Source organism: Balearica regulorum, chromosome 1 (assembly GCF_011004875.1).
Source record: "Balearica regulorum gibbericeps isolate bBalReg1 chromosome 1, bBalReg1.pri, whole genome shotgun sequence".
Lineage (NCBI taxonomy): Eukaryota > Metazoa > Chordata > Aves > Gruiformes > Gruidae > Balearica > Balearica regulorum.
In genome coordinates, this window is record NC_046184.1 from 98,866,743 (window position 1) to 98,893,891 (window position 27,149).

The 27,149-nt window shown below is 38.0% G+C and overlaps 1 protein-coding gene across 1 annotated transcript in view; it reads right to left on the reverse strand.

Annotated features, from left to right (window-relative positions):
- Positions 1 to 27,149, reverse strand: part of PROS1 (protein S) — a 33,273-nt gene that overhangs the window by 2,393 nt on the left and 3,731 nt on the right. The window contains exons 2-14 of the mRNA XM_075768140.1: positions 25,771 to 25,928; positions 24,714 to 24,738; positions 24,296 to 24,382; positions 20,959 to 21,081; positions 20,682 to 20,804; positions 18,637 to 18,762; positions 12,092 to 12,213; positions 9,506 to 9,624; positions 7,217 to 7,406; positions 6,067 to 6,234; positions 4,823 to 4,991; positions 3,501 to 3,649; positions 2,579 to 2,792 (exon numbers count right to left, since the gene is read on the reverse strand). Coding sequence (XP_075624255.1) covers positions 2,579 to 2,792; positions 3,501 to 3,649; positions 4,823 to 4,991; positions 6,067 to 6,234; positions 7,217 to 7,406; positions 9,506 to 9,624; positions 12,092 to 12,213; positions 18,637 to 18,762; positions 20,682 to 20,804; positions 20,959 to 21,081; positions 24,296 to 24,382; positions 24,714 to 24,738; positions 25,771 to 25,928 — 1,773 coding nt within the window. The remainder of the gene's footprint in view (positions 1 to 2,578; positions 2,793 to 3,500; positions 3,650 to 4,822; positions 4,992 to 6,066; positions 6,235 to 7,216; positions 7,407 to 9,505; positions 9,625 to 12,091; positions 12,214 to 18,636; positions 18,763 to 20,681; positions 20,805 to 20,958; positions 21,082 to 24,295; positions 24,383 to 24,713; positions 24,739 to 25,770; positions 25,929 to 27,149) is intronic.

Genomic DNA, 27,149 nt, shown 5'->3' on the forward strand with positions numbered 1-27,149 from the left:
GTCACAGAAAGAACCATCTTGCTTTTGCCAGAAAGCTACTCTGGATTCAAATCTGCAAGTCCTCAGATGGGAGACCCCTGGGAACTCCACACATTTTACTGCTTCTTCAAAGTGAATTCTCTGTAAAAGACTTTATCTGTTGCTCATTTAGGTATCGTTGGGTTATGGCAACATCGGATCCTGGATACGCTTCCAGGAAACAATGTGTTAAGCTGAAAATCAAGCAGGCATTGCTCTGAGGTCTTAGGGTACAATTGGATTTTTACAAGGTAGACGTAAGGTGATCCAAATGCCTTCAGTAACTAGAATGAGGATACCTAGAAGCTGACTTCAAAAGCATTTTTTTTTCCAGATGTTAATCATCCTATTCCTCCTAGACGATAGACTTGATTGTCTGGGGAACAAGAAATGTTGCTTCATTGTGATTTTTATTTTGCTGCATGCTGAGGTACTGGACAAACAGTCCTGTAGAATTGTGCCCTTCTGCACGTTTTACTCCAGCGATGACAACACTGCTGTCACAGAACTGTGCAAGTCTCATTTAGCCTGCATTAGCTGTGCTGAATTAATTAACAAAGAGGCATACTCCCAACGCTGTTACTAGTTTAAGAAACGTGCATCCAAAATGGGAACTTCCAGTCTTCATGAAATGAGCATTTTTGTCAGGTGCCTCTTCACCACACAGGTCTGTGCACTGTAGCTCAGTGTGGGGATCCTTGCCCACCTTTTTATACCACTCTGCAATTCCAAAGGCTTTTCAGGGGTGAGTTAGAGTGAGCAAATGAATCAGTGTAGTCAAACTGGCTGTACACAGAGACCTAAATTAGGTTCCCTGTATCACTTTTTCTGTCTTGGGTAACAGAGGCTGTTGTGGAAGCAGCTCCTTTGGATACTTTGAGATTGGTGGGGTTTTGTTGGTTTTTTTGAGACCTCTAAGTAGAAACTGTTTATGCATACAGTTATTTTTGTTAATTTGCATGTTGAAGATACATTTTAAACCTGAGAGATGACGCTTACTTTTAAGGAGCAGCAAGTAACTAATACTTGCTTCTTAAATATTTGGGATGCGTGAATGAAGCCAAGGTCTTAGCTGTTAAGATGCCAATTACTCTGTGGCTGGCAATGTACTAGACAGAATCATTTAAATATCACAAAGATGAAGAGGTCTAAAAAATCACCAGCAACTCAGTTACTATGGCGCAGTTAACTGACTGACTCACGTCTACTAAGTAAACACTGACTTCAGCTCTCTCTTAAAAGTGAGCTGGTATTACAAAAACACTGACGCTTACCTATTGCGGTATGTGACGGTACTATACCATTAGTGCATTCTTCTCATTCACTCTACACCTTCAATTTGAATCAAACTCACCTGGTTACCTGGTTTTCAAGATATTGCATATCCATTCAAAAATGAAATTAGATGAGAAATTGTCATATTTGGTATCTAAATCTTGTTACATCCTTGATTATCAGTGTATGAAGACTTGTAGAGAACAAGTAAATTCCAATACATTGACCTGGAAACCGAGGCAGCTACCACTTCAGACAGAGGCTGCGGTACCTGCAGTGCTGCCCTAAACACCTTGCTTCTATTCTGACAAGCAAGTCTAGAAAGTGGAACCATAATTCCAACTTCTTCTGTGTATGCTACCTTGGAAGAAATGCCTGGAGAGATCATTTCTAATGGATACACAACTCCTCCTCTCTCTTTACTCCTGTGCACCCTTGTCTCCTGCAGAAGACCAGCTATATCTGCAGGAGTACTATGACACTGCAGCCTACATGTAAAATGGATGTCAATTCAAGACTGTGCTGGTCAAACTCTTAGAATTTCCTTAGGAATTGTGTCTTATTCTCCCTAAAATAACTTTAACAGAGGATACAGAAAAGCTCTGCCAGTAGTAACATTGTAACCATGGTGTCTTTCCCCTACCAGTTTTCAAGTATGAGGATCTTAGGCTTTGAAAATTCCTCAACTATGGCAATGATGTTTTTCTTCACAATTCACCCTGAAGTCAAACTATTTTATAGATAATCATGTGTACGCTTGCTGTACAAAATGATGCCTGTACATGTCGTAAGACTGGGTATATACTAGCAGCATGCTTTAAACAAAATATTTGCTGTTTCAACACATTTTCTGTCTCATAAAGATTTTCAGTCATCTATTGCCCAGAGTTTAATTGCTGAAACCATATTCCTGACTTCTCCTTCTGCATTTCTGACACTTAATTTACTTACAAATGTCTAGTTTTCTTCCATGCTTGATGCAGTTCCTAAATTGTGCCAGCTGGTGGCATTTCAGAAATACGCAGTGCTCATTCCTCTCCAACTCAAAAATCAAGACATATTCTAAATTCAAACCTTTAGAGAGATACTTATGACTTTTAATGGGCCTAATAATGTTGAAAAGCAGGCTCCCTCAAAAGCTGAACAGACTGGATTAAACAAGAAGCATGCTGGGGGAAAAACCTGTCTCTTTTTGTACAGTTGTAGGCTTTTCCTAGTTTCGGTAAGGCTAAATATAATCAGGCTTGTACAAATAATCAAATTAATGAAAAGAAATATAATTCACCTGGCAGGCCGCCCAAGTAGGTAACAACATTTGCCATCATTGCTTGATGCAGGACAGACAGTTGCTCTGAATCGCTTCTGTCTGTGTGTGAATCGACAGACAGCTCAAGCTGCTGTTTGGTTACCAGAAGTCCAACCAGCACTTTTCTGGGTGTACATAACTTTTTTGATTCCAGATGTGCAACAGTGATGTTTCCAATGGTCGCAATGATTTTCTAAATGGAAGAATGGTAGGTCACAAAAGATGTCACGTGTAACTTTAACACACAATTATACTTAGTTCTGATGCACTTTATATTTGGGAGTGGAAGAAAAGGAAATGTTAGAGCCACATTTTATAAAACCAGTACTTTGGCTATGGTTGTGAGGTGACATCATGTCTCCCTTACAGGCAAAAGGAGTACTGCTACAGTTTCAAAAGTAACCAGGTGTTCACTCTAGGTTCTTATTCAAGCAAAACCATGGATTAGCCATGGTGTATAATCATGCTCTATCTTGGGATGCCTGATGTAAACAGATATAAATGGAAACTTAAGGACAAAAAGATCTGTTTATAAATTGAAACTAACATGATGCCATTACTATAATATCATCATTCTACTTCTGTCATATTCCCCTTTCTGTTTGTGCATTTAGAAGGAAAGGTTAAAGAAGGCATGATGTAATGTGTAGTAACTGACATAAGAGTGCTTAGTGCTTAGTCACTGCTGTAGCAATTGTTAATAGTAACATATTTTCTGCACATAACTATATAATCTAAGTGTTCTTCAAAATATTAATTCAGCCTACCAGCTCCACTGCAAGTAAGTGTGAGTAGCTTTTTTTTTTTTAACTTACTACTATAGTTGTGAAAAATCAAATGAGACAAAACCAAGAGGTGTGACTTATATGCATATCAGCTGCTATGATAATTGTAAGATCACCTGTGAGTCAGAGGAGTTAGAGTCCACTATGGACAAAGCAAGAGGCACTGTTTCATTAGAAACCAAGGCAAACATAACACCAGTGTCTGTGGATGGGCGAATAGTCATAGTCACGTTTATTAGCCAATCTTCAGCACTGTCAAGATTATCTGTTTTAAAAAGAATAATTGAAATTAATACAGTGTCAAAAATTAGTATTTAATCTGCTGACACTATGGGAAAATTAATACTAAACTCCAGAAAAAAACAGTGAACTTTGGAACTTTTAGAAAGAACTAGAAGTCTAAAAAACCCAACCAAAACCCAACAAAAACCAAATAACCCCCCCCCAACACCCCCCCCCCAACTTCAATAACTTCAATCCTGCATCTTCCCTAATCTTCTGTGCTTATTGATCTTTTTTTTTTTTTTTTGCTACCTTCTCCGTTCTGACGTGGAACAGGTGCCCCATTTATTAGACATCAGTTCAAAATTAAACCCCAAAACCTAATTTACTCATAAATTGTTCCCACTGAGTAGAAGATTGGTACATCTTGTACACCTTTACATTCCAAAGCAGTTCCACTGTTAAAATGGGAATATGCAGGTGCGTAAAGTAAGTATGCAGACAGTGCAAATATAATTTCATATGATGTGTTCAGAGAAGCTAATACAAAAGGTGAAAAATACCTCCTTAAATAGTAATTTTTATGTCTCTTCTTCCAGTGTCTCTTCCCCGCCCCCGCTCTCCTAGTCCAATCTAGTAGTTTCTTTATTTCTAGCAGTTTCTTAAAGAAGCAGAAATCCTAAAATATGAGGTGAGGTCATGTTCCTACACGTTTCCTGGATTGGAAATCTTGAAATTGGGGCAGGTCAGGCAAGAAAATTCGGGGTTCAGGAAGGAGCAAGAGGTGCACCTACAACATCTAGACTGGATATTTGTGTAGAAGCAGAATTGTATAGACTAAACTACCAGCTATCCTTTTCTCCATCCCCACTCTTCTTTTTCTGTCAATAATATGATAGCTTTCCCCATTGATGAACAGGGGACAGAATTTGGTTTCTGTAAAGTGAGTGTGTTTAACAGTGCCCATCCTTTGCAAATAAAGAATATACTTCCTAACCTAAAGCACCTCAGAAATTAAATAAATGACACCAATAGGATCAGATTTCTCATTCACGCAAATTTCTAACAGAAGTTACGGGAATCAGTGCTGGATGCAGTGGTGTACAGCTTAGTTTGTGTGTGTGGCTCTTTTTTAAAAATTTTATTTTATTTAACAATTCATTAGTTCCATCACCAGTCCAGCACAAAAGATAGGAATAGACAGAAAAATACTTACTATAGTTTATCTGAAACTCTGCCATTCCAGTGCCAGGGTAGAAGGATCCTCTCCCCACTGCTACTAAACAGTGTTTGCTTTGTTTTTCTTGAATAACTTCTTTTACACCTGAATGTCCCTGATTCATCAGGTTCCAGGCACGAATGCACCCATCCAGCCGAGGGTTAATCTGTAGAAGAATTACAGCACTAGGTGTTCGCATTCAAAGTTGGTTTAAAAATGTGAATACTAAGGCATTACTTTATATGTAAACTTATTTCTGGGTAGCCAGAAATAGCTTCATCAATGGTATAGGTTACAGCACTGATGCTGGAAGAAAACAAATGGCATGCATTTAGTACCTCAGACTTCAAAAGGTATTTCTGATTTAATAACACTTCACATTTTGATGCCAGTGATCTGTACAAAATAGATTGCTTCAATTTTTAAAGCTCATGCTGTCCTTTTACTTAGGTCACAATGGCTTTTCTGTAGCTGAAAGACAATGATCACTAGCACTGTTCCTTGTTCAAGGTTTCATCTTCTCCTTGTACCAATGTACAAAGAAATTTCTGGAATTACTTTCTATTGGGTAAGGGGATGCTGGTTTATTGCTTCATATTTTTTCTCCCTGCTTCACTTTTGAACAAAAATGGATTTAAAGGGAAAAAAAAGTGCAGCTTCTATTGTACAGTTACTTTTTGCATCTCTGTTTCGACTGCCAATTAGTTTGAGGCCTCCTGGACTGAGAAGCAGACAGTCACAACAACTTGACTGTACCCATCCCCAGCATAAGACAGAGCTGTTGCGGATGGAAGACTGAAAGAATCATGGGCCTTGTTGAGCTTGGGCTATTATAAAACCTATTAAAAATGAAAGCTCATTGTGCTGCCTGCACAGGGAATTGCATACCTATTCAGAGCCTAGCAAAGGCCAGCACCAGAAACATGAATCACTCTGAAATGCTCTTGCAGCATAAGTGGTGGTGATTTAGGGAATCTTAAAGCTATATTAGAAAACAGGCTACAGAATCCTGAAAGATTAGACCACAAGTGCTCTGTTCTTATAACTGAAACCTAACTGAAGACAGACTACAAAGCTTTATGCATGTTTATTTTCAAAATAGTGGTTTAATAACCTGATTTTCACTTTCTAAATGGATTCCATGCCACTCTTCCTTCCTCTGTGAATACTAAGTAAACAATACAAACCCATACAAATAACAGAACAGTATTAATCAAAATTAGTCTTATCATTTTAGTTACCTGTTTAACAAGAGTATTGCCCACTTTGCGAGGTAATCCTGCAATGTACACTTTAGTTTCCAAGAAACCCTGTGATTGTTTAAAAAGAGTTCCTGGGCTGTTAATACTCATCACGGCTTCTTTAGCTATTTTTACACTGATGCTGTGTTCTAGTTCTTCAACTGATATCTAGAATTAAATACAAATAATTACATATTCTACATGTTTGTGTGTGTGTATATATTTTAAATACTAATTACATACATGAAGCATTACTCATGTTTCTCTAAACATCTAACTTGTAAAATAGTTTTAATGCAGTCAACATTTACAGCACACTTAAACTTGAATCATGACAGCTGTCCATATCCACAGACATCCACAGGAGGATGATCTTCCATTCTACCCCCATCCTATCCCTGGGAAACCCCATGCAGCTGATTAGTTTGCTTTATGCGCTATAGAGTTTGCAAGAAGCTGATTTCTACAATTGCTCTGTATTCAATCCACATCTGGCATACAGTTCTCCATGCCAGTCCAACATGCTACAGAAGACTGAATCTTCACATGGGATGTAGACAAAATAGATTCAACACTTGCTCCCACTATTATTAGGCACCAAAGTAGATTTTTAATCTCAAGGAAGTTGTACTGAACTGAAACAAGAGGTCTATGCAGAATCCTAGCTTCTCTTGCCCCCCTTTCAAAACAAACAAACAAAATCCAACTGACGTTAATAATTCGGTCTGATTTATTGATGGTGTGAGCAAGGCCTTTCACCTCAGGTACGTAAGCTTGAAGAACAAGATAGATTTCTGGTCTAGCAAATGTAAGACTTGCTCTCTAGACAAAGTTTCTAATAACTATGCACTTGACCATGCAATCACACTTTTTAATCCTCTGCTGCTTCATTTTTCATGATTACAAAGAATAATTCCTATGCTGCCAGCTAATGGTAATTACCTCTTTCTCTATCATAAACAGGTGCCATGATTTCCCAGATGTAAGGCATTCTTGTGCATTTCTTGGTTGATTTTTAAATCTGGGATTTCAGGGCATAATTTTAAGCCTTTTTAATAGTTGCTTAGTTTCTCCCTATTTTACTTGTCAAGACAGAATGTTCCCATAGTGGGTTAAAGGAAGGAAAGGGGAGAGGAAAACTCAAGCTTACTATATGCCACAGTCCATCATTAATGGCTTTGCCTCCACTGGTGACTTTTGTTCCAAATTCATTCTTGAATTGAATTTCAATCTTCCCATCACGAAGAGCAAGCAAGATCCATGCTGTATTGTCAAGGGACTCTGCATATAGTATAACTCCCTCTGCATCATATGTCCGGAAATCAAATTCTGCTGTAAATCTGAGTTGTGAAGAAGAAATCTTAATAAGGTGACAGGAAACATAAAAAACTGTATAGCCTAGGATAACTCATTAATAGGAGGGGGAAAAAAAAAGTTCATAGATATTAACTTTTTGGTCACTCTGTGTCTGAGCAGTTGTGATATTTGCACACAATTAGTCAAAAGCAGAATCTAATGTAATTCTTGTTCATCCAAATCCAGTGAAAAGTTTTGAGATTAATGCCCTGAGCTGTTATTTGAAAGAGCCGTTCAGTTCCCAAATACGCTGTGAGCTTTACATGTGAAGGATATCACACCCCCTTGAGTAAGAAGATAGATGTAATATTCCTATTCCATTTCATGGACATGTGATGCAGAAAAACATATATGATCGATGATGTGCTTCAGTACAACAGGGTTGCCAAGTGTTGTCCTAAAACAATTATAACCTAGCAATTTGCTTTGGTTACTATTGCCTTTTATATGTCATCCTCTAATTTATATGTCTGGATCTTGGCAGGTGGTTGAATTTGTATATGTAGCAAAATTATTTTTTACATACCTGTACAGTGGAAGAGAGAAAGAGTACAAGTATAGCAAAAACCAGTCCTTGTCTTCTAGAATTTTTGTACTAGACAAAATAGATTAAGGATGAAAAGAGAAAACAAAGCATTTGGAAGTTAGGATTTGCTGAAGACAAGAGAAACAAATAAGGGAGCTGTAATTAAAAACTCAGGTCGCTTTCACTCTCAGTCTTGTTCTTTGTCCACTAGATGTCATTGTCTCTCACGCAGACCCACCGAAAAAATCATTCTGTATTTACAGAGACTATTAAGATCGCTTCAAACACTTGTCATCTTGGAAAGGTCTGTTAGGAGAGCACTAATGCCTGGTCAACTTGGAATAGTGGCAGAGAAAAAAGTTCTCGGTATTTATGTCCTTCTGTAAGGTTCTGAGGCTCTGGGGATCACCAGCTCAACAGCTGCTGCTGCTGTTACCCTCAAATTGTTCGGTCAGTAAGTCAAGGAACACTGCAATTTCAGCTGCTGCAGTGAAGAAGTCGAAGAGTAATAAAGGGGTCATTACCATTAGCAATTGTTCTGACAGCTGTAAAGGAAATCATACAGACAGTGCTCTAAGACAAGGTACTGTGCTCTATCGGTGTCCTTGGAACACTGTGAAAGGAAGCACGGAGGCTGGGGGGGGGAAGCATTGGCCTGGTCTTATTTCTCAGCAGTATGTGTGTACCATGTCACAGCTTCTACCCAGAGCAGAAGTGAAGCAGCAGCAACATCCAAACAAAAGCCACTCCCATATATAACTGGATGCTGTACAGTAATTATTCTCCTGTCACATCTGAATTTTATGTTGAGAATTTTAAATGCCTTCCTGTATCTGTATTGCTGCCTCCCACCTTCCCCAGCCCCTCATCTTTCCCTCAGGAGAAGAGTAAGCTACTGTCATGAGGAAGCACCAATCTTTTTGCTCTCTTTGTTCACTAACAATGGGACCTACTGCCTATTAAACTTACTGCCCTCAATTCTCTTCCTTTTTCACCCATTCAAGTCTGGATCTCTTCAAACTCTTTCTTCCAGTCCATATACCTCTCCCTGCAGCAGCACTGCTAATCAGAACTGTAATGGCTGGAAGACTCCAGCTGTGTTATTTGTAGATATGATCACATCTGAATGCCAATGGTGCATGTCTTGCCCCAGCTGTGCACTGTTTCCTGGCTGGGACAGAGCTGCTACTGCCTCCTTACCTGCTTCTGAGGTATCTGGAAGAAACTTGTTGACCTTCTAGTTTTGCCACTTGAGAGAGCTGTTGTCTATACTGATGAGGTGGCTCAAGGACACGGTATAACCAATAAGAGATGCTATAAACTGCCTGCAGACACATTACTCTTGCTTGTCCACTTCCAAATTACTCCAGCTTCCTCTACGTGCTAGTATATGTAGGAACCAGAGTCAGTTCATTCTCCATCGAAAGGTATCTTAACTAGCAGGGAGACGGTGGTATAATTTATGCATGCAATGCACTCCTTCTAAACCCTCAGAAAATTAATGGAAACAAATGTCTGTAATTTCAATGCATACTTTTATCAATAGCAAATACTTACCTTGTCACATTCGGTAATTTAAACTTTAAGTACAGAACAGGAATTCCTATAAATTGCTCTGCCAGGTAAAGCAGTTCATAATTCTTTTCAAGGTTCAGTGGGATACACGCAGTAACAGACTGAAAATGGCAGAGAATACAAACAGCTGTTAATGCATTGTGCTGGTTCATGAAACAACTCCTATTGCTGGCTGTTAGCCTGTTCTTTTTTTCTTTCTTTTTTTTTTTTTAAATCAATGGCTTACCTCTGTTTATTCTTTTGTTGTTTTTTTTCTTTTTTAAACTTGAATACCTATGAAGGGATATGTTTTTTCTTTTTGCTTGAAATGTCCATTTATTTAAACTGTTGGAGGATAATTCAGGTTGAAACACAGTTCTGGTGGATTGCAACTACTATTTAAATATTTAGTATTTGAATCAAGAAATCAAATCTTCCATCAGGCACTTTCCTTTCACCAGGGACCTGTTGTTTGGAATCTAAACCTGATCAGGTGTTGGAAGTGAATAGGGCCAGAGCTGTGTCTTGACAAGGCTTAATAAAAAAAAAAAACCCTAAAAAATTTCAAAATCACCTTTTATTATCTTTATCAATATTGAAGAACAATTACTCATAGCTGAACAATCTCTAGTACAACTAGAATAATGTATCTGGAATAAAAAGTAACAATTTACAAGGAACAGTTTAATAGAAAATGTTTCTATCTGGCTGTTCTTTTAATGTTCTGTTTGAGCTCTGGAAAGGAATGTTGATGAAATCAACACCACAATTCCTGCTGGAATAGCACTGAATTAATATTTTGGAGAACTGTTAGTGGGGATATGAAGCTCTCAAGACTACATTCTCAGGAAAATTGCAAAAGAATTTCTAAGTATTTGTGGCAACTGCAAGGCCTACAACAGTATGTAAAACTGGAATTAATCCTAATGCTCTAGCCAAAGTCAATGTGAGTAATCAGTCAGCCAATTGCAGTTGCAATGAGAGGAGGAAAAAAATGGTGCTTATTCTTTCGGGTACTCATCTACCTGAAGTTTTAAACAAAGACTTTTATATCCAGCAATAATGTCTATTTTATATGTAGTGCAAGTTTAAACTAGGAAAACATTCAGTAAACAAATGTCGGGTATCCATTCTAAGGCATTGTTGACTTTGTCTTCTGAAACTGTGAGGTTATAATTAAAGTAACATCTACAGTTTTGTTTTAAAAGTAAAGCACTCAGATTTCCTTTAGATACAGGGAACTAGGAGAGAGGTGGGAAGACTTGCAGAATGTGGTTTAGAGCACCTGTCTCATTGACTAGTAGGAGCCCAAAAGTCTCTTTCATCTAAAATTATCCCTTAAACCACTCCTTGAATATCTTCTATACGATGGCAGTATAGTAGTCCTACAGAAGAGAACGATCGAGAATAGGTGTGAAGGGCTTTTTTGTTCTCAAGACATGCTGTACTTTGGTAAAAGTTAACAATGTCATTCCCAAACTCTGACTACTGTATTCATGATGTAGCAGTTTCCTTAACTATATAGTTGTTCATCCTGAATTTTATGGCTAATTCATTTTATGTCTGCTAGTGTCTCCAGTCTACATATATTTTTGGATGACATATTTTCAGCTGATTAAACTTTTTTTTTTCAATTAAAAGGCCTGAAACCAGCTTCCAGATAGAGTTCATCACTTTTGAACAACAGTATTGAAAATAACATGTAATGAGGCCAGAAGATGTTCTTCCTGTTTCACGAATAAGCAAAATGAAATACAATGACTGCAAGTGTTGTTCAGATACTAAATTACAGAGAGTACAAACAAGAGCTAATACCTACATGCTAGAACTTGAGCCAGACCTTGTCCCTACAGCTTAAGCCAAATTTTGTTATACTGTGTTAGAGGTGGGGTTGTTTGTTGGCAGTCATCTGAGCTAAACTCACGTAACAAGTCTCAGCCTGCCTGAACCTTTCAAAGTATAGAGAGAACCACTCACAAGAAAATCCTTGCACTGGGATTCTCCAGAGTTTCAAACTTTCTGCTACTAAGAAGTGTAAATTTTCGAACTGAGCAACAACAGCCAATTTTGGCTGCAAGATGTTCTTCAACTGGCAAGTATTACTAAGTGCTTTTTCTTAAGCTATGGCAGACAAGAACTGTGGAAAACAATCCAGTTTTTTCAACCCAAACAAGCAAAGCATAGAGTAATTCTGAAAGCGTGAGTGAAAACTTTTGCACAGTCTAAGGAAAACCTGGGAACATATGGGCAAATGGAGTATTCTGGCTCAGATAATGCTGAACAGGAATGATTTGATAGGAGAAAGTTGGGGCTTATCCTGGAAGCAGCAGGGAATAAAGACGACTAGCTAAGGCAAGCTTCTCTTGACAGGATTCCTGTAAATAAGCATGCATGAACTGAATGGCAGCCAAATCCCCACCGGGTCTGCTTTGTGAGCCAAACCACAGCCCAGAGTCCCCAGCACTTTCTCAGCAATTTTAAAATCAGTTCTCAAATTGCTTTCTATTTTCTAAGTCTAACTTATCCTGTCATCAAGAAATATCCAGCTTTGTGATCTTCTGCATGGAATTTTACATCTTGCAGTTTTACCTCACAATTCTTCATGTCCTTAGAGAGCTTGAACCCTTTCTTGCCATCACAATAGCAGCTGTAACTTCCTGGAGAGTTTACACAGAGCTGAGCACAAACATTTTCAGCACATTCATCAATATCTAGGAGAAATGGAAGCATACAGAAAGCTTTATTCAGATTATTCATGGCACAGACTGAAAACTAACACAATAAATTAATGGAATAACGGACAAGATGGGTTCTCTGGCATAACATGAATCCAATAGGTGACTGCTGCCAGGCTAAACTAATGCTAATGGCTGTCTCCTATGTAAAACTTACAATCCAGAATTACCTGCTGGGTGTATAAGACCTAGTAATCTGATAGAGGCCTTGTGTGCAGAGCTGGGGAAAACTTGGTCTGATTTGTGAGGAAGAACCTGAGCTGTAAGGTGACTGAATTAGTGAAAGACAGCTCAATAAATCACTAACATTTATGGCAGAAATGCCATTCTGGGTCAGATCTCTTCCTTTCCCTATAGACGTCATGAGAACTTAAGAGTACTAAGAGTATATATGGCAAATATGTGGAGAAAGGATGTGCTTTATTCACATAACCCCAAAATAATCTTGGGGCAAAATACCTTTTAAAATAACATACAATAATCTCATAAATAACTAACTTTCAGACAGCATCTATTTGTGGAGACCAATCTGATTTCAGCTGTGAATAAGCTAAACCAACCAAACGAACTTCATTTTCTATTTAATAGGCTGTATACAATAAATAATTTAGAAATGAAAGGCTGTGTAAAAGGACAATGAAACTGTTATATTTCTACTATAGAAACAAACAAAATCTCTCCTGCATAGGAAACTCTAATAAGGGTGATTTTGGGTCTCAGATTAAAGAAACTACAGTATTTGTTTTGAAACAAATGGCCCTTCTAGTGGGAATAAACAATTTTTTATTAATGTGTGCATTTAAAAAAAATCTGGTTTATACTATGATAGGGGTTTTTTAAGATTAAAATACTTTCTGTTGCTTGGGGGAGGAGAAAGGAAAAGAGGAAAAAAACCCAAACAAAACCCAACCCAAAATGTTATTGGAGAAACTGGTACTTTGTAGTGAGCGTGCATAATCTGCCAAAACAGGATACTACGTTTAACCGTTTGTGGATGCTATTCTGATCTCTCCTCTGCTGCAGTTAATGATCATGGGCAAGTCGCTTTAGTGCCAAGTGCTAGCAGTTTCTACATTATTTAAATGGCTGACAGTTCATTAATAAGTTAAGGAAACTGGTCTCCTGTTTGGCTGAAGAGTTACCTATTACTAAAATGCTTCCTCTTCCTCACCTTTTCTCTAAGTCATTGGTGTAAGGGGTCTGTGCTCAGAATTACACTCTCTTGTACATGATCTTATCAGAAGAAAAAGCTGTTCTGTTCTGCAGCTAATACAGTCAGAACAAAAGTTCTGCTCAAGATCCAGCCACATGCTGTGTCAGTCTTCCTGCTGACATGGCAACCTGATGCTTGGCTGTGTAAGCTACACATACAGTCTTCTCTTGGTGTTTGTGTAATTTCTACCTCCTTCCGCTCATCTCCCATTCTACCCTTGATCTTCAGAAGCCGGATGACCCTTTCTATAGGCTGGTCTATCTGATACCAACTTTTGTGTTCACTTTTTGTGTGAACTACTGCGGACTCTTCCGAGTCACGGTTATTAGCTCCAGAATGATTGCTTACCTCTGTTCTGTTAAGCTGAGAACCATCTCCTGCTGTGTAGCAGGCTGATGGAATGCAACAGTGAGGTTCTCCTCCTCCTCTTTCTAAAAAGAGTTTCAGTGCCATTTGGAGCTAGCTTAGCAAGTTTGAGAATGATTGCACTGCGTGCCAGAAGCCTATCAAAAGTCTTGGGCATTCTACAGAAAGGCATAGGATGCAATACAGAAATCTGTAGTATATTCAAGCTGTGCAGAATTCAACATGGCATTAGCACTCTACAGCCAGCTCCACCACCTCCTTGCTCCCGTTTTACTAGAAGAGCGCTCTCTCCTGCAAGGGACTGAGGGATGGGAAAAGAAGCAAGATGGGAGTTCTCTGCATTAAGATCACGGTACTTCTAGAAACAGTGAGCTCAAACCAACTGCTCTGCCCCAGCAGGGTTCTCTGAGGGTACTACACTGCGTCATAAAGACACACGGAAGACCTCAAGCCTTTGACCGGCAAGTGTTGCCAGCATGGTTTCCTGTTCAGGGGAAAGGTTCGATACATACTGGAAGACAATTCCTAAGATATAACCGGAGAGTTGCTCACTGGCTTTTTGGGTTGTTCAGGTTCTAACTGGTCTTAGGTACACAGCTGACATTTTGGATGGACGAGGCACTTGCAGTAGAGAGAAGCAGAAGAATTTCCTATGTAACCTTTTAGTGTTATTAGTGTTATTTTACTGTTTATTTTGGAGTCTTACTCAAACTTCTTTCCGTATGCTTCAGAGATAATGCTCGCACGTTAGTTACATGGCAGGATTTGGTCAGTTGTTAGGAAGTATTTTGCTGATGCATATATATAACTGACTGACCCCCTCCGTTTTCTCCAGCTACGATAGATTACCTCTTACTCTTCTGTTTGGCATGTGTACTCCTTTCCATTTAGACATCATTAAACTGTTTATGGTCTAGATAGGGATTTACTGCCTAACCCAGTAAATTGCAAGCTCAGCTTGGTGAAAAGGATTCTGCTGTGAAAGTCACTTCCTAATAATTTCTGGTGACTGGCAATCTGATACCTGTTTAAAACTAAGACTGCAAGATGATGTGTTACAAGGTGAAGCTGCTTTTGTTGCTCTTGTTTTTGCATCCTAGCAAACATGCAAATGAGGCAATGACAAAATCCAAAGGTAGCCTAGCCATACTATGCAATGGGTGAGCAGAATACTTTCTGTGACCTTTCCTATCCTGCCTGTTTTTGGGGCAAAACAAAATCATTCTGGTTATGATCATTGTGAGATCTGAAAAGGCCAAGAAATCTACCTAGAACTAAGCACACCGAGAGAAGAAAAAAAAACCCACAGAAAACAACACAAAAAGAAACAAACAAACGAAACAACCGAAAAACTCCAACCCTGCAGCCCGCTTCACTGTGGAGATGTAAAAGGAAGTAAAAAACTTAACACCTCCCAAAAGCAATTGGAGCAGAGAGACTCCAAGAAGCACCTTCCTTCCCATTCCCTTCCTAGAGGAGCATGACTCTGTGTCGATACTTTAGGAGGCATTATTGTCTGTGAAAGAGCCTGTACCCCTTCCAGTACTTGAACACCTAGAGTACAAAAGTAAAACTACAAGCACTGGCTAACCAGTAGCACTAGCGTAAATGTGAGTGCTAAATTCTCTGAAAGCAGTGGTTAATTTGAGCACATTCCTAAGGCTCAGGGCCTGCAGACAAACAGAGACTTATGACGTTATTATGAAAGCTTATCGCATAGTTTGACAGATGAATTTCTATCATTAAATCAATTACTCAGAGACTTGCACTAGTCTTGTAAGGGTGTAAGTTTCCATTACCCAAAATGAACCTACTGCTCAAAGGTAAAGTCTCCCTCCAGAGTGTACTATAGCAGCAGAGGGACAGGCACAAGCTTCTTGGATAGGTATGAAGTCTCCTTCCTCAGCAGATGTTCTGGAATCCCTGATCAGACCAAGTGGCAGGACCTCCCTATGCAGAGCTAATTGTCCTGCTACAGAAATACTGACATGCACAGGCTGGAGGGGACCGAGTTTTCTGGAGGTTTGTTTTAATCATTTATGCTATAATTATCCTGCACTTTTTTTTTTCCTTCCAAGTTGTAGTGAGCATCTATGCATGTTTGAGATATTTCAAGGGCTTCCCACAGATCTGTCCAAATGCCAGTCCCACATCATAAAACAGTCAGCAGAAGCTATTCGCACAAACCCATGAATCTGAGCAGCACCCTGGGTTCATACAGCTGCTTTCAATGGAAAGCTAAACTAGCTTGCTTTGCATAAGTTGCCAAGATATGATAAAGTCAGCCACAAAGGAGCTGCACACCATTTCCTAGAAGGGAGCTACTCTATATAACACCAGGGAAATATGGTGATTTCCCAGAGCATGGATGTGGGTAGGCAGGATTTTGTGTGTTAAACAATTCATGCGAGAAGGGGAAATCCCGATTCCTTGTCGCAAATTTTCAGACTATGTGCTAGGGAGGAACTACCACCTGGAATACAGACATACTCTGTGCTGTTTGATTAACTGGTTCAGTCACTCTTTAAGAGAAATTTCCCCTACAGAGAAGGAAGAAGAATATGGGGAAAGACATGACAAAACTTAGGTCATTCTTTAAAATATGGGTTCAGCTTGGTTCGTCTCTTTGACGCTGACTGCAAGACAGATCCCTCTAGCACAATAAGCATACTTACTCATTCCCACTACCCCTTATTTTGGCAAGGTGTTTAGATTGTAAAGGTGGTGAAAAGAAAATAATCAAATTCTGTATCTAAAATTGTATGTCTTCTATGAAACAAAGACTGAATTGTACAGGTATCTTCAACTGATAGTGTGTCCCAAAAGGTGGGAATGAAGAACTATAGTAACATTCCCCTAGGAATGGGTAAGGGAAAAAAATCCAAACTTTCTTCTGTTCCACTCTTATTGTACCTGTCATCATAGAGAAAGTTGTGCACAAATGTATGCAAACATGATTTTTCTAATAAGCATAATTGAATTTGGCCACCTACACGCAATATGACAATGAAAAGCTAATGTCATTTAGTATTTCTGTAAGGCTACATTCCTGTCATTCTGCAGAATCCTGTCCTTAGACAGGATTTGGTGACTCATTTAATGTGGTTACAACAAGGTCTGAAAAGCTTAGCAGTATAATCCTCCTTCTAGGAGGTAAGACTGCTCGTTTTAATGTCCTCATCTTGCAACCTTCTGGAATCCATGTTTCAGAAGGAAAATAATACTTAAATGCGATTTGATACAACCCCTGTATCTGCAGAAAGTACTAAGAAGAGCGAGAATTAGATTACTGTGAAGTTTTTCTCATTTCAGTGCATGCAAGGACATAAAACTGTTAGTAATATTTTAATCCCATAGTAACTGGACGAAGAGCAGACATCTGAATATGTAATCACTACCACTGTGCAAAGCTTTCTCACGAGAAAGCTGCATGAAAAGCCATGGACCAAAAGATTCACAGCCAGCAAGAAGCTACTTTGTGTCCCTTTGAGCAATAACACAAAGGCAGCATTTAAAATAAAAATCGCTGATGTATTTTTCTTAAACTGGCAATGTAGAGAATTTCCCTTCATAGTAAAACTCTAAGAGCTTATATATCTCTTCTACAACTGAAATTTAATTTCTGATGTGTGTACTAAACAGAGAGGAATAAAATATGTTCTAGGACAATTATGCAAATACTTTCAATACTTTAAAAAGCTATTTTATGACAGTCTGTGTATGAATGGCTTCTTGCTGCTTTACCGCCAGCTATCAGTACTTTGCAACCTTGCTATAATTGTTACAGAACTTTGTCTTGAAGTTCTTTCTTCCAGATTTTCATTTCAGAAAAGAATACTCCTGAGGAAAGATTCTTTTGGTGCAGCTTCTTTTTTTCATAGCTCATTTTCTGGAGATTTAGGAACATCTTTATTTTAAATGTGGTATCTTTATACAAAATCTTTTATACAACTGTTATGCTTTCATTTCCTTCATGCCTAGGACACAGATCAGTTCACTCTAACACTGTTATTTTCTAGCATAACTAGATACCCCAAGGAAGGATTAGACACTTGAATGTTATTTTAAATGGAATTCAATGACCCCAGTGAAAAGCTTTCTAATATCTGAGAATCTAAGGACATATAAAAGACAGAGACTGAGTCCCTGGCCATGAGGGCTAAATAAGGACCTGAATAGCCTATCAGATGGATAAAGACAAGCTTTTTTGGTTTTTAAGACAACTTGATTAAGCACAATTTCCATTTTTGACAATTGTCTCTTTATAAATCTTCCTGTCTTGTCCAGTTTGGAATTGCCAAATAAATACTTTGAATTGCTTTTGCTATAACTTGTCTTGAATTAGGGGTATATATTAAACTGATTGACATCAAATATTCCATCCTTGTAACTGTAGTGAGGCTTAAAAACAAGGTACAAGACGGTCTAGTAATGTCCAGATCCGTAACACATTGTTCCAAGTCATCTGAAAGAAACATGCTAGCTGGTTAGAGAGCTTGGACAGAAAGTCCTCTCTACAGTGGGACAGGAGAGCTCCCATGAACTGAGAAAGTTATCTGGCATATAGCAGGACATGAGAGTATACTGTAAAACCCTCCAACAGCCGGGAGTAAGCCATTGCAACTGTACGCACTGCATGTAATACAGCCAGACTGAACCTCTGAAAGAACAAACAGTTGAGTTGTAGTGTAAACAATATGAAGATTAATAAATATGCCACTAGATGAGATGCTGGAGTTTGGTATAGCAGTGGATTCAAACAGGAGGGGGGCGGGGGGGGGGGGGGGAAGAGAGAAAAGGGGGGCGGGGGAAAGACCTGCCTTCGCAGTTCTTGGAAGTTGAATTATAGATGTAGCCTTCTGCACATTCACATTCGTACTTCCCCAGGGAGTTCTTACAGATGGCTGTCCCACAGATGTTTGGATGCAACACACATTCATTTATATCTAGAAATACAAACAAGTTATTAATAAGTCACCATTTTTTCCCAACCCTATCCAAAACTGTGCAAACTGAGTAAGGCTGGCAAACTGTCTCTTTCCTGCTAAGCTCACCATGCTTTCATAGCAGACTATACCTATAGCCACAAAGACTTCCAGAGGTGTCTAAAAGGCACTTCTGCATGCCTTCAGTGAAAAATAAATTTTCTGCCTGCTTACCTTCCTCATTCTCTCATGTGTTCTGTGGATAACAGGAAAAGGGATGCGTGTCCAGGAAGGCAGAGAAAGAAACAGTCTGCACATTTCCTATAAGCTAAACCAGACTGCATTATAAAATCCTATCTTAGAAAAAGACATCCAGAAAGACAAGAGATAAGATTATCAGAGTTTCTTACGTGCTATGATCAATTCATGTCACTATTGTCTTTTAATTGGCTATGCTGACAGGTGTTCAAGTCCCTCACTGTCTCTCCATCCCTCAAACCATTTTAGTGTCTATCTTTTATATTGTTTCCAATTTTTCAATGTCACTTTCAAAATGCAGATGCGACAACTGGATGCAGCGTATAGTATCAATCTTACTAAATGTCTAGTAGACAGAAAAATACTAGATCCCTGGTAGTACCTTAATTTCCACTTGTATATGCAGGGATCATTCTAGTTTCCTCTGGTTTTATATTAGTTGTAGAAATGGTGCTGCCAGGGAGAACAGATTCTGCCACTGGCTTGCTAGGACTCCCAAAACATTTATTAAGTCAAAGTTGTCCTGAATTCGGCCTAGTTTTCTACAGTTACTGTGTGTACTCCAAATTCCTAGGTGTATAATTTTGAAGTTGGATGTAATGAAACACTTAAATCCAGTTTATCAAATGACCAAACTAGTAGTCTAGGTACTAAGGCATATTAGTGTATTTTTATCTTTAAGTATTTTTTTAACCAACTTTTTCAAGTATCTTTCCAAGAATTACAGATATTCTAACCAGCTTATCCTCTTGCCCTTTTTGACAAAACAGCAATCTTCTGTTCTTCTGGAATTTCTTCAGAAATTATTCATTCACAAAAAAAAAAAAAAAAAAGCAAAACATAGACTAAAGGAAGTAACATCAGGAGATGACCCTCAAGTCTGGCCTCTCATAGTATTTAACATTATCCAAAACTCTTGGCATAGTTCATCAATAAAATATATGGCATTCAAATGGAATAAGGTTGTATTTTTTTTTCTAACTATGTAGTAAGAATTGCTAATTATGTTAATATATAGTCTTTATCTGGAATGGAATGAAGCATGTAGGTCATGGCCAATAATAACAGACACAAGCATGTACAGAAAAAATTATGCTGGGTGAGTAAAAGGGAAATCTTTCTCTCCATTAAGAGCATTTTCAGATTCATAATAGTTTCTTCTCCGATGAACTTCAAACTCCCCAAAGAGCACCATCACTAATTAGGAGTGATTCAGCCTAAGCCAGTGTTTACCAGACAGGGTTTCCACAGTAACAATGTTAGGTGGTCGCACCACTCTAGATTCTTGTTTCAGTATGCTTAAAGGGCATGTGAAACTGGTTAGTGATCAAAACAAGCTTTACAGAGTTCTAGTAAGGGACCACAATCTAATATATAGTCTTTCTCTGTTTAATTCTTCTATTTTTCTTTTTGTTTTCTTTTTTTGTTTTCTTTTTCCTGAATTGGTTTCAACCCACCTCAGTTCCTTGATCTGGTTCACAATACAGTTGCACAAATGCTTGCAGTGGTGTAAGGCTGCAGGTGGAATGAGCAGCAGGTTGAAGCAGGACTGCATCTCTCAGAAGCAATGCAAGCTTCTGCTGACAGAGCATTTATGAACTACTGGACTAAATTCTTTCCTCTCTAGTCAACAGGCAACGTACTGTCATGTAATGACATCCTCCTTAAGACTCACTTCCTACCTCCACAATCCCGTTTATTTGAATGCATGAAGTAGCCATCTTCACATAAACAACGGTAGCTTCCAGGTAAATTAGAACAGCGTTGGCTACAACCTCCATTTAAGTCTTCGCATTCATTTATATCTAGAAGGAAAACAAAATAAAAATCTCTGCTCAGAGGGACGGCATCCATTGACCAACTGTGTGGGTATACGTAAAAATCTGATACTGTTCAATAATAGTAGAACTAAAATTGTGGTCCTGAGAACTAACATTGTAATGAGATTAGAGGCTATACCTTCTTCACATTTTTCTCCTTGCCATCCTGGTTTACAGACGCATGTATATTTGGCTTGTCCATCTATGCAATCCTTATATCCATCTTTATGGCATGGCAGAGGGCTACACTGGTTTGAAATTTCTGTGGGATGGAAACATTGGAAATACTTGTTATTTGGGGTTATTTTTCCTCAAGGATCAGTTTAGTCTTTCTTCTTCTTTTCCTCAGGTACCTTTCACTGTTCGCAAAACAGGAAAGGGCTTGATGCATAACATCAAGTACCCTACAACCATCTTGCTGTTAATTCTGTCAGCAAGAATTTGCAAGTGACTGAGAAAAAAACCAAAGCCTCCGAACATTACAAATATGTTGTTTCTACTTTAAAGATATGTTCTTGTAAAGCTCTGGAATGTCATTCTGAGGCATGCTTTTACAGATAAGTAGTGTCCTAAAAGAACAGATAGCAGAATGAAAAGAAATGATTTTTTGATGTTCAGATTCAAGAAAGTGGAATGAAAGGCAATGTTCCTGAAGTACAAAACTTGCTACAATTCTGTACCTAAGGACTCACTGGATTTCTTAACTGTTTCTTATTTCACTCACAAAACTAAAGAACTGACCCCCATAGAAAAATTAGCTTTCTGTGACTAAGAAAGCTTAACAAAATCTGTTAGTATATTTGTTGACTAAATCTACTTCTCATTAAATTCTGTTGCAAGTAAATCCAAATGCCAAGAGGCTAGCCAAGCTCCAAAACTACAGAGCACCTCTAGAATAGGTGCTGCATGTCATGTAATATTCATATTGCAGACTAAAGGACTCCAGTTGCAGATGAAGAATGACAGAAAAAATTGTGCAGAAGAAGTAAAAGGAATGGGGTTTATGTATGGATCCTTCATGGCAATTTCCAAATGTAAGTTCTAGAACTCCCTACATCTTTTTTTCTCTTTTTTGATCGTTTATTGATTTTGTAGGTCCAGGAATAAGTGCAGTACCAGCTTGGTATGAGCAAAGTATTTCATAAGTGATATATGTGGAGATATCCTCAGAGTGTGCAACTGGGGAACAAACTTGACTAAATGTTTCTGAGCAAAAGGCAGCGGTGGCTTGTGAGTGTCTGAACTGATGGATGGATTCAGTTGGCAGTGTGAAACATGAGTAGATGGAATAAGGTGAATTAAGGCTATAAAGGGCAAGAAAATTGAGGAAACCAATGAATGAAAAAAGGAGAAATGGTGAAATACACTAGAGGAAGAAGACAAGACAGGATGGATAGGACTGGATGGACACAGAGGTTATGTCCACAGATGAACAATTAAGATGCCACTGCAGGAACAGTAATGTAACAGCCATTCATTCCAAAAGCAGGCCTGGTATTCCTCTTTTGCCAGTTCAGGGTGCCTTCTGAGCTACTATCCAGGAACGCTTTTTGATCAACACTTGTGACAACAACTAAATGTCAGAAGATATACTCAGCCTGCAATAGAAAGGGTAGGTGGCAAGAAATGTATTGTGGTACCTGTACCCTCTGCCACTCAGAGGCTCTGGTATCCAATAGATGTGCCATGGTGAGCTGGATAGATGCAAATGCAGGGATTTTTTTTTAAGTGCTTATTTTCAAAAGCAATTAAGTATGCAGATTTATAGGATACAGACTTAAAAGATGCAGCTTAGATACCTGCTTGGATTAGAAAAGTATGAAAAAGAGTCTTCAATTCCTATGAAAACTTTCTCTTTCCTTCTTAGATAGGAATTAAAAAGTCAATATAGCCACAAATTTTTGTAATTGTTTATCCAGAAATGTGTATCCTTAAATGTGTGTTCATTTGTGTTCTGAAATACGTCGTTTTGACAAATATGAAAGCAATGAAATTTTTCAATCCTGTTTGCGTTATCTTTATTCCTTGATTTTTTCAACTTGAGATTCAAATCATATTATTATAAACTAATTCCTAGAATTATTTAACTATTTCTCATTAGAAAATTGGATTTTTCATTTTGACAATATCAAAACAATTTCATCGATAAGTTCAGAAAATCAAAACTTTTAAAAATAAAAAAAAATCTCTTGATAACAGTATCACAAAATCTTTGTCTCGATGAAAACACATTTAAAAATAAAAAAGTTATATAGTTTTAATTTCAAATTCCACTTCTCCAGAAGTAGCTCCTTTCCAGAAATGTGCATAATTTTTGCTGAACATTTAAGCCTTAGAAACACTTGTGAATTTTACGCATACTGTCCTTTACTTCTCCTTTATCCTCATGACTGACCAATAGTAACAGTTTATTTAATTTAATTTTATAATGTGAACCCAAATGGAGAAATACAATGACTAGCAAGTAAACTAGTTGTTTTCACTGAATAATACCGAGACACTGCACATTCACACAACTCTGCTAAATCCTTTCCTCCCAGGACCTCTAATGAGAGTGAGAAAGAGTGATACGAATGGGAATACATTTTAATTTGTGACAGCAGTCACGTTGGTGATCTGGAAAATATGTTCATCCATAACCATGTGCAGTGTAATTATTAAGGATTTTTTTTGCCTTCTGTAGTTTTCAATGACAAAAACAGTGTCAGATGGTTAAGGATAAGTATCCCTACTCAAACTAATTGAAAGCTTCTTTGATGTAACCAGGCTGTAAAGGTTTAAGAGGTTTAGAGAGATGTTTCAACTGTGACAAGTAGGGAATATGGTACAGATTACCTCCTGTGAATTTACTAGAAAAACCACAGTTCACACTGGACTTATGAATGTATAGGCGTAAAAGATAAAATATTTGAGCAACATAACAAGTTTCATGCTTTGTGACCTTCTTGTGTCTGGAGTCAATGTGTCTTCCAGCTGATCCTTGAATTTTTCAGCTGGTAACGTTACCTACTTCATGAAGGGCTACAGCGTAACTATGGGCCAAAGGCTGGTACAAAGGAGAATTAACCAGCTGGTCTCTTCCCTGAACTGACAGAACAGGACTTGCTAGATGCAAAGAGTTAGGCATAACTATTAAAGACATAGTAGAGTATGGAGGACGTATATGGGAATATTGGTGGGTTGGTGTAGGACACTTCCATGTTTCTGGAAGAATTCTGCCTCCTATTTTGCATTTAATTATGCTTCTTTTCCAGTATGCTTTATAAAGTTAAAAACGGTCACTTGTACCACTTGCTCTGAAACTGCTCCATCTCACCTAATATTTTTCTGTCACCTTCTGTTCCAGATTATTGAGTTTGCCAAAGTTAAATGGAGATTTGTCTCTTTTTCTGCCTGTGTGAACTGCTTTCTAGCCATGTACGTGTGTGTTGTTAGATGTGAGTACATTAGATAAAGTGTCTAACAGCAGCACTTACCATTGACACAAGCCCTCAGGTCGGCTGGAGAATCTGGAATAACTGCAGTAACCCTGAAAACCTCTGCTCGATGGGAGGCAAGGCAGCCTACAAACGCAAACCCACACAATCTGCTTATGATAAAAACACTCATTTAGGCTGAAATTACAACAGCTTATGCATGGCATCTTCAAAGAGTCTGTTCTCACAGCTTGAATTAGAAAACTTGTCCGGGCATATTAAGGACAGCTGATCACAGACCAACCTTCTGAGTGCCTCTGCTAGGATCTAAGCACACAGAACTGCTTGGGAGCTACTATGCATTGCAATCAGCACAGAAATCATTCAAGCACTATGGGCAGAATAACTAAACTAGTATTAGCCAAGTAAGAAGACCAGTGAATGATATAGTAGAGTTGTTCAGGCTTTTCATACTTACTTAAATATTTGGGATAAAAATACTCCTGCAGAAAGAAAAGAAAAATAGTAAGAAAAATTTAAGGTAGATAGTATTACAGCAAAATATATCACTGAATATGTGCTATAATATATTGGTATTAAAACTACAAAAGAAGCAAAAAAGAAAATGTCACTTTGACTCATAGAATACAGACCAAATTTTCTACATCGCTATTGTTTAGACTAAGACAGCACATGATTTAATAAACACAAGACTAAGTGAAGAGATTCAGATACTGCACTGAATTGGTGTCAAAATGACTTTGAATATTGTCTCTTTAAATGGGAGGATCTTGCCCGATGTTGTTATTGGATGCAGAGCAGCCTCCTTTATTTCCCTTTTTCACTCTTAAATAAACAAAAAAACCTGGAATAGGTTGAACATTTCATATGCAATTAATTCCACATAAAGTGAAAAGTGTTACTAAAACAGAAATTGTCAAAAACAACTGATGATTGATTACTGAAACTATTTAAACTTAACAATCAGTATATCCAAATACATGCAATGTTATCAAGGACAGAAAATGGAACTGACATAGTTTGCAAAACAAGAATTCATTTTAACCACATATTTTTTGTAATAAACCTTTTATAGTACAAAGTTGAATAAAATCTACCTAATACTAAATAATGTGCAGTGGGAATGAACAGAGGAATAGAGTTCTCCTGCCAGGAAAAAAGCTCACAGCAGTATGTCCAATCCCTTCATTAAAAGGGCTGCACTGCCATGCATCCTCTGTGTAAAATTTTAATTGAAGCCAACAGAGTTTCCCCACATGAAATGCTTGCAGACAACTGTGGTCTAAAACTGGTGATCCGTACAAGAAATTAAAATAATATCTACTCAACTATTCTCTTTGCTTATACAGTCTTCATTATTAATTGCACAGGTTCTATACACAAAGGAATTTCAAACCAATTCTTGGTCTGCATGGTGGGGTTCTTTTAGTTTGGCAGTGTGAATTCTATGTGCTTCTAGCTTTCCCTCTGCAAAGAACTACTATCTACCTCGTAGATATTCCGTAGATACTTACAGTTTCAGGATTATTTTCAAAGATTTCCCTGGCTTCTTCCTTATTGCATAATTCTTCAATGCATTCTCTTTCTAGATTTCCCTTCTTACTTTCTTCCATAAAAGAATTTGCTCGACGTTTCCTCACCAGGAACTGAGAGGCATACTGCTGGGATAAAACTTTGTAGAAACGAAGGAGCTCTGTTGTTATTTATTTTTAAAAAATAAAAAAACTTGAAAAACACTGTAAGCACTGAACAAATATGAGAATCTAACAAAAATCTGAATTAAGTGCTTAGTCAGAAGTTGCTGTTTGCTATCATTTTGGAAAATGTGGGCAAGAAATCCAAAGATTCTGTTTTCTGTATGTGGGATAGCTGTTTCTGACCAAAAAAATTCAGAGTCACCAAAAAAAGTTTGTGCAATTCAGACATAGCCTGAATCATAATTTAAATGTCCTATTCAGGACAAGATTTGGTTTTTTTAGCTATGGATATTACGAAGTCAGATATATGACCAACAAGTGGAAAAAAGCCGTGAAGCCTTTTATATTACTTGTTTCAGTGTTTTAGGAGTAAATATTCTGATCCTATTTAACTTATGTGAGACCAAAAATGTGTCTTATAAAACCAAGCTACTGATTACATGTAATTAACATAAATAACAGAAAAGAACAAGACAAAGTAAAAGGTGAGAATGATATCCTGAGAAATATCAAGGCAGACTACCTACAAATACATTCACATCTTACCAAGATAAAATACAATCCTAGCTAACTTCTTTGATATTTCGGATTCATCATGTTATGTGCCATATTACTTAATTTTTCATGTATCTTGTTACAGTCATTTTATTGACTTTTACACAAATGGTGAACAAATAAATGAGTTGAGAAATTACATTAAAAAATAAAGATATCTGTTTGCTTTGACATTCTTTATAAAGCACACAACACTACAGGAACAGCAACTAAGTTAGACTGCCTCATTAGTTTAACTTCTGGACGTATCTTGTGATTAAGAGAAAAATGGATGACCCTAATTGGAAAAAGTCCAGCTCATAGGGTTAAAGACCATGGCTGACATATGTTAACTAGAGAGCACCACACTTCTACACCTGCCCTTCTTTTATCAGCCTTTACACAGCTTAACCTCTCAGACTGGCACAACTGTGTAAGGGTCATGACACCCGCAGTGCAAACCACATATGGTCTATATACATATTCAGCACTAGTCTGCGAAGATCAATTCAAGCAGACATAGTCAATTCAGTAGTGTTTATGAGCAGGTAATCCCTCAAACCCAGAGTGCCTTTATGGGACGTGCAAGCAGCCAAGTACCAGAGAACAGCCTGCCAGTGTCTGTGCACTAACAGGAATGAAAAAAACTTAGAAGGCTTATT